This window comes from Asterias rubens, chromosome 7 (assembly GCF_902459465.1).
Source record: "Asterias rubens chromosome 7, eAstRub1.3, whole genome shotgun sequence".
Lineage (NCBI taxonomy): Eukaryota > Metazoa > Echinodermata > Asteroidea > Forcipulatida > Asteriidae > Asterias > Asterias rubens.
In genome coordinates this window covers 1,820,805-1,828,969 of record NC_047068.1, presented here as the reverse complement: position 1 = coordinate 1,828,969, position 8,165 = coordinate 1,820,805, and the positions used below count along the sequence as shown (strand labels likewise).

General features: G+C 39.4%; 1 protein-coding gene across 1 annotated transcript; it reads left to right on the top strand.

Moving 5' to 3' along the window:
• Positions 1 to 833: 833 nt before the first annotated feature.
• On the top strand, positions 834 to 7,729 carry LOC117293018 (DNA-directed RNA polymerase III subunit RPC8-like). The gene is made up of 6 exons (XM_033775222.1): positions 834 to 944; positions 2,992 to 3,087; positions 4,131 to 4,218; positions 5,316 to 5,379; positions 6,987 to 7,197; positions 7,647 to 7,729. Exons 1-6 carry the CDS (start codon positions 834 to 836, stop codon positions 7,695 to 7,697), a joined length of 621 nt encoding a protein of 206 aa, XP_033631113.1. The 3' UTR covers positions 7,698 to 7,729.
• The last annotated feature ends 436 nt before the right edge of the window (positions 7,730 to 8,165 follow it).

The following is an 8,165-nucleotide window of genomic DNA, read 5'->3' as shown; positions in this document are numbered from 1 at the left end:
ATCTACTTGGATGTTATATAAGGCAAATAATGAATGTTTTTCATTTGTTTTTCCTTCGTGCAATAGTGCAAATAATGTTCATTCGTTGAAAGATGAAATGTTCCATTCAACTCGGCTCAGCCTCATTGAATGGAACATTAACAAAACTCCCTTGTCACAGGAAGTTGTGTGCATTTAGATGCTTGATTTCGAAACCTCAAGTTCTAAATCTGAGGTCTTGAAATCAAGTTCAGGGAAAATAACTTCCTTTCTCGAAAACTACGTTACTTCAGAGAGAGCCGTTTCTCACAATGTTTTATGCTATCAACAGATTTCCATTACTTGTAACCATTAACCAAGTAAGGTTTTATGCTTGGGTGATGGTTGAACCGAGCATTAGAAGCAACACACCTGTCACATAGAACACAGGACACTATTGTTAATGTCAAAGACCAGTCTTCTCACTAGGTGTAGCCTCCATGCTCTATGGTGTAGCTCAACATATGCGAAATTGTGAGATAATAATGAAAGAAAAAAACACCCTTGTCACCTGAAGATGTATGTGCATTCAGATGCTTGATTTCGAGAACTCAAGTTCTAAATCTGAGGTCTCAAAATCAAATTTGTGGAAAATCTCTTCTTTCTCAAAAAAACCTACATTACCACAGAGGGAGCCGTTTCTCACAATGTTTTATACTATCAACAGCTCTACATAACTTGCTACCAAGTAAGGTTTTATGATAACAATTATTTTGAGTAATTACCAATAGTGTCCACGTTTGATTTATTTACTTCCTTTCAGATTGTGTTGTTCTTCCATTTAGCCAGAAATCATCGAGGTAGTCTATCCAGTAATGTTTCTCCTAGCTGAGATGACTGACACAGTGCGCATTGAACCCTGGTTGTTCAATGTCCCACTCAATGATGCCATTGCCGAAGAACTCAACAAAAAGTTAGCAAATAAAGTAAGTAAAAGAAGAGTGAGGTTTATTTCAACATTCGTTGTATGGTGTAGGGTTTTAATTTTTTCCCCATTTGTTTAAGGCAGTGGACACTGTTGGTAATTACTCAAAATAATGATTACCATAAAACATTACTTGGCGACGAGTAATTGGGAGAGGTTGATAGTATAAAACATTGTGAGAAACGGCTCCCTCTGAAGTGACATAGTTTTCTAGAAAGAAGTAATTTTTCGCGAATTTTGGAAATGGACAATATAGAAGGCCACAATGGGCTTTGGGTTAGCTGTGGAATGCCATGACCATTCATTTGTAGACAAATTCAGTGTTGATGTTCAAGTTAATTACCCTTCCACTGTTTACATTTCCCCTTTAAGCTCTTCTAGCATCCCTGTAGTTTGTTATTTCTTAGGAATCCTTTCCAATAAAAACTGCACTTCTTGTATAATTCTAGTGTGGATAGTCACTGGTCCTTGGTCTATGATTACCCAGTGTAATTTAATCAGATAGCAGCCTGGCCGCAGAAGAGGAACACTCCACATTTTGTTCTCTCATCACAAGTTTTCAAAACATTTATACTTGGGTGTTCTAAGTTTTGCCCATGTCAACTTTAAGACTGCTGTAGACTCGGTAAGCTGCTGAAACTGCACAACAAACACTTTACTTAGAATGAATGACTGTTGGCTTTGAAATCCCCTTATTAATGGTAGAGATAAGCTTTTCTTTTGTAGAAGCAGCGTGACAAATGGTCACATGATTGTTCATACCATGGTATTGAAATTATAAACCAAGCACACTGGGTATTTCTAAAACAGCTTTGTTTCGTATTGAACAAATACGGTATACAAGAACACCGAATAACCACCCAAGCTTAATTAAGGGTAGATTCACTGTGTCATTTTAGCAGAGATACCAACATACACGATTTGGGCGTAGCAAATACGATTTTGAGCCATGACTACGACGCTACGATAATACTCAATAAAACACGCTAAACAAGCCGCCCAATATAATTTTATTAAATCGTACAATACATGCAAACAACTAATGAACTATTAAGTGGAAATAAAAATTAAGAAAAATATCAAAACAATTGTAACAGAAAAGAAAAAAAACACTTTTAATTTTAGAACGCAGTGTTGAATAATAGCGGCGAATTCACTCGAACAATGTACTCGACGTAATGATTGTTGCGTGCCCTCCCCCGCTGGCTGGCCGGCTGAGTGTGCATTTTTTACGCTAGTGCATTTCTGCAAGATCGTACCCATTGCTCTCTATTACACGATGGGGAATAGTGCACACGTGCGTGGGGAATGAGGTTGTGTGTGAGCTAACGTCCGTACGTGTCACAGTAACCTCATTCCTCATGTATCCACTATTATTGTGCCCACGCTGGCTGTAAATGTACTTCATCGAAGCTTGGCAAAAAAAGTACGAAATAATGGCGACAAAAAAAGGAGACCATCTGAACAAAAATGCCTTCAACTGAGTGGCCTGTGAGGTCTAAGCTAGACAGTTTCCATGTTTTCCTACCAGTAATTGTAGCGCCGATGTCCAGACAATGCCCAAAATACGGACACGTATTTTTTGCCCCAAATCCGGACCTGTTTTTTTTCTTTCTTTTTTTTCTCTCTCTCCCAATAGCTTGTTGTGGCGTTTCTGATCATTAAAACAAAAACATTTAAGTAAGGCCACCCTTTTTTATGTTACATTTAAGTAAGGCCACCCTTTTTTATGTTACATTTATTTTTGAAACATAGTCAGAAGATGAGGGAAATCAGGGTTTTTTTCACTTTTTTTTTCACTGGCCACTATAAACATTTGTAGCTGTTCTGTTGCATACAGGTAATTGTTATTTCACAACAATGCCTGAAAATGAGCTAATTTAGCATTGTAGAGAGTAATAGAAAGATCGGTTTAGGGAGCCCAAGCTCCGCTCGCCCTTAACATTTGGGAGATGCTACTCTTTTTTAAAATTCAATGTTGGCATCTCTGTTTTAGTCAAGAACATTAATGAGGGAAATTGTTAAACACGTAAATGTCTTAATTTCAGGTTGTACATAACGTTGGGTTGTGTATTGCTCTTCATGACATCATCAAGTTGGAAGACTCGCATATATTTCCTGGTGATGGATCATCTCATACCAAGGTACGTTGAGTTGTTTCACACAGCCGATCGGTGCGATTATCGGTGCGATCGTCACAACACCTCCTTGCAGTACACCCTGTTAATATGCATACCTATGGAGACCATTCTTTGTGGCTTCGGCTCCAACTCTGTGGAATTCTCTGCCCTTGACGATCAGGAATACATCTTCCCTTGATGATTTCAAGAGTGCCTTAAAGATGCACCTTTTCTTACAATAGTTTACCATTCTTGTATTGTTGTGTCGTTATGCATGTAGTGGTGTTATTTGTCCCCTTATATTTATGTTGTTGTAGATTGTATAGTGTACTTCTTTGTAAAGCGCTTAGAGAATTAAGTGTTAATTATTAGGCGCTATATAAATCGAAAGTTATTATTATTATTATTATAAATGCAGTTGCGATTTTTTTTAAAAGTAGGTCTCGATCGCAGTAACATTTAGTCAGGATCTTTAGCTATTTCATAACTACATTTGTAGGATAACTACATTTGTAGGATAGCTTTCACAAGAGAGGGTTTTGCTATATTTTTATCCTGATTGCGAAAAATCACGTATGTTGGTTAAAAAGCTCTCATGTGAAATGGTGTGTGTGTCCACGCTTATCCTTTCTAATAGTGCGAAGTTGAACCAAGTCAACATGTCAACATGAGTGATGTGAACCGGTGTACATTACCTTGATCATTCCCAGCATTGGTGGATTTCCAGCGCTTGGTACGAAATGGCCGCGGGTTCGAGGGAACAGTGAAGAATGTTTTCTTATTGAACAACTGTTTGTCTGCTTATTAAACTATACTTTGAAAAGAGGAATAATCATGCTACCAAGAGAAAACAAAACAATTGTTGCACGCTGTAATTGGTGTCCATGGGTTTTGCACTTGCCTTGGGTACAAAACACCATGGACCCCATCACAGCGGGCAATAATTGTAAATGAAGTGATGCAGTTTTTATAATGCACTTCCCCACAACATTGTCTCATGTAACTTTGAAGTTGTTTAAAGAATTTTCTCCAGATGTTTTTCAATGTTGTATTATGATATTTTGTAGGTCAACTTCCGCTATGTGGTGTTTAGACCCTTCATGGATGAGATACTGATTGGTAGAATACGAAGCTGCAGCAGGGAAGGTGTTCACAGTAAGTTTACTCGAAAACTCATCTGTAGTGCTAGTAGAACTTGTTCGTTCAAAAATACAGAGCTTTCTGTAACATACGTCAGCATTCTCCCTTAAAGGAACACGTTGCCTTGTATCGGACAAGTTGGTCTATAAAAAGCAGTTGTAACCGTTTGTTATGAAATGCAAATGGTTAGAAAGATGTCTTGAAAATAGAATACAATGATCCACACAAGTTTGCCTCGAAATTGCACGGTTTTCCTTTTACTTTGTGAACTAATACAGTCGGCCAGTTATGGGAGTCTTGACTCCCATAAATGGCCAACCGTGTTTGTCGACGAGGTAAAAGGAAAACCATGCAAAGACTAACTCGACCGATCCAAGGCAACGTGTTCCTTTAACAGTAGTCTGCTGCCCAAATGCCAGATAAAACACCCCAGGACAATCGAACTTCACTCAAGTTGTCTGGATGGCTAGTTCAGTTTAGAACAGCTTCCCTGTTTCATTTGATGCAAATTTAACATCTATTCAATTGTGCGTTACCCATTGCTAAAACATAGGATTCAAACTGCCTCTAGCTACCGGGCAACATCGGTAGTCTAGTTGGTAAGACACTGCTCTAGAATTGCAAGGGTCGTTTGTTCGAATCCCACCCGTGTAATATGCCTGTGATTTTTTTCCCACAAACTCGGGAAAATGCAGTCTGGACAGTCAGAGTATACAGTCTGAGAATCAGTGTACATCAGTGTATATGGTTAAAACCAAAATGAATATTTCATTTGAAATATTGACTGGTGAGAAGGTGATGGGCTAGTGAAATGACAAGCTGACTGGCCCTGCTGGTCAGGCACTTAATAATTTAGGGAAACTCTGCATTGCAGATAATTAAGAGTCAACAAACAAAATGAAGGTTACAAAAAGAATTTAGACTAAAAACAACTATTTGAGCCACTGTTTCAATTTTGTTGAAGGAAAAAGCACAAAAGGGTAACTACCAATACTCTAAACACAATGTTTGACATATAGTGGGGTAATGGCGTGACGCAGAGTAGTGTGTATAGATCCAGTGTTTCTTTATGCTCTTGTCATCAGGTTGTTGTTTTTTTGTTTGTTTTGCAGTATCTCTGGGTTTCTTTGATGACATCTTGATTCCACCTGAAGCTTTACAACAGCCGTCAAAATTGTATCCTTATCAAAACAACACCTTTCCAGTTTCCCAAACCCTTTCCCTTCCTGTCCAGCCCCTGTACAGGCTTGATACGTCAAGGAGGCGATTCCCTCCATGCCCCCTGGTCAATGCCTTGGTGCCCTTGAAATGCTCCAGTAGAAATTTACAATTTCCTCATAGAGTGTCCTTTACCAAGCTCAGTGCGCTTGCCCTTTTCAAAAACGAAGCATACATGCTTGCCAATATATAGACAAACAAGATATAGACCTTATGCACAGGACGTCTCTTCAGTAGGGCGCCCCTTACCCAGAGGTCAAAAGGAGGTTGTTCATTGGCCAATACTGTGCGCCGCGCGTACAAATCTGTGCGTTTTGATTGTTTCGTCACCGGTTTTCCTTTAAGATGGCGGTCTGGTTGAACCAAAGGTTCAGAGACAAATCAAGAGATACACTTAGATTTAAAAGTTTATCCCCCTTTTTTCATTGTTTGTCTGTATAAGCATACTATTGATAACTCATGTTTATTGAATAGATTCTTGTATTGATTTTCTATGTGCTAGTTCTTTATAATCCATTTTTCTTAGTAGTAAGTAATTCGGCCTTAAGCCACAAAATAATGTTTCCCAGTAAACGGATTAAATCAAATCATAGACAATGGTTTTTGGAAGAGTATTAAATCTCAACTTTTGATATCATGAAACAAACAATTATCAATCATGTCAATACATACAGGTGTCATTGAAATAGATATGTAGTTTGATGACTGGAACCTTCAGAACTAGTGTTGTCAATCAACATTTAGTTGCATAAACTTTTAAAGGGAACTTTGGTTTAAATTGTTGAAACATTTCCAGTGATTCCAATCCAAATTGAGAATCAAAACAGTAGTGCGGGATACCCGCAGGCTGAACTTTCTGGTGCAAAAAGTAGCCAAGTACAATAATATTATGCTTACCAGCCAAAATACTACGCCACATGTACAATTTGTGACATGTAATTTTCGCTTAACAGATAACTGTGAAGCAATATTTGAGGTACCTCTAAAACTCTGGAGCCACAATGTCCATGCAGGAAGAAAAATCCCTAAAGGAATACAACGCAGTAACGGTTCTAGATTAAAAATTGTTGGGATAGAAAGTGACATATTTGTGCCAGCCACAGTACTTCGAGGTGAAATTTTTCTCAACAAGTTTATATTGCAGTAATTTTTTTAGAGTCATCACCAAATGTATACAGACCCTTTAAAGGCACTGGAGACTATTGGTAATTAGTCAAAATAATTGTTAGCATAAAAATTTACTTGGTACAAGCAATGGAGAGCTGTTAGAACAAAATATTGTGAGAAAAGGCTTGAATTTGAGACCTCAGCTGAGGGCTTGAAATGAATTCAAGCTTCCTAAAGCACACTTGTGTGACAAGGGTGTTTTTTCTTTCATTAATCTCTGGCAACTTCGACGACCAATTGAGTTCAAATTTTCACAGGTTTGTTATTTTGTGCCTATGTTGAGATACACAAAGTGAGAAGACTGGTCTTTGACAAACAAATACCAGTGCCTTTAACTTTTGTCAACTTATATGTAACTTTGAGGATCTTTACTATGCATCCTTAACCCTAGCCATCAGTGATGAAACAGAACAGGTTTGGGTATGGGAATATGAGACTGAGGAGGGAACCCATGATTTATTCATGGATACCAGTGAAGAAGTCCGATTCCGTGTTGTGGATGAGACGTTTGTTGATACTACACCAGTAGGACCTGAAGATGTCATACAACCAGGAGCAGAGACTGGGAATGAGCAAGCTAAGAGCAAGAAGTCTCCATACAGCCTCACGGTATGTACTCTTACAAACTATTCAGGGCTCTGCTTACCACCGAATTTTGCGCTTACGATCACCGTTCTCTGCGTACTGTGCAAGTGCCAAAGCTGTATAGGCAAAGAATGGCTAGTAACTCCGAATGCGCACAAGCTTAAATTCCTTGCTTATCTGTGAAAAACTCATGGCGTAAGCGCAGAATTCCCTGCTTCCATAAGGGCTAATTCTTTGGTTGCGGTAAGCAGAGCCATGATACTGGGCCCTGTTCTATCTGTACTGGGCCCAATTTCATAGCGCTGCTGAGCGGCCGATTTTGTGCTTACTGTGCAATTTCTAAAGTTCTTGTATACACTTATTCGGTGGTAAGTGGTCAAAGTTGTGAAAATGTGTTATTGCCAATGGTTTGACAGATTTCTAACCAATCAAACTCATCAACTGTTGGTTTCTTTCTTTGCTTTTATAAATAGGGGTCGATTAGTGAACCAGGTCTTGGTTTGCTTACCTGGTGGGCCAGCTAGTACAGTACATCTGCTAGTAGAGCATAAATCGTCAGTGCTTAATGATGGAGCTTCAATGAGCTGCATGAAGTCTGCATTTTGGAGTGTCTTGCAGTATGACGAAGGGGTCACTGATAGAAAGGATCAAACTCCCACAAGCTGTGCTCGGTTCGTATCATCGGTTGATCAAACCATCAGGACCATGCCTTGTTTGAGGACCACGCCTTGTTTGAGGACCACGCCTTGTTGGAGGACCAAGCCTTGTTGGAGGACCAAGCCTTGTTGGAGGACCAAGCCGTCTTGAGGACCATGCCTTGTTTGAGGACCACGCCTTGTTTGAGGACCACGCCTTGTTGGAGAACCACGCCTTGTTGGAGGACCTCGCCTAGTTGGAGGACCTCGCCTTGTTGGAGGAACTCGCCTTGTTGGAGGACCAAGCCTTGTTTGAGGACCAAGCCGTCTTGAGGACCATGCCTTGTTGGAGGACCA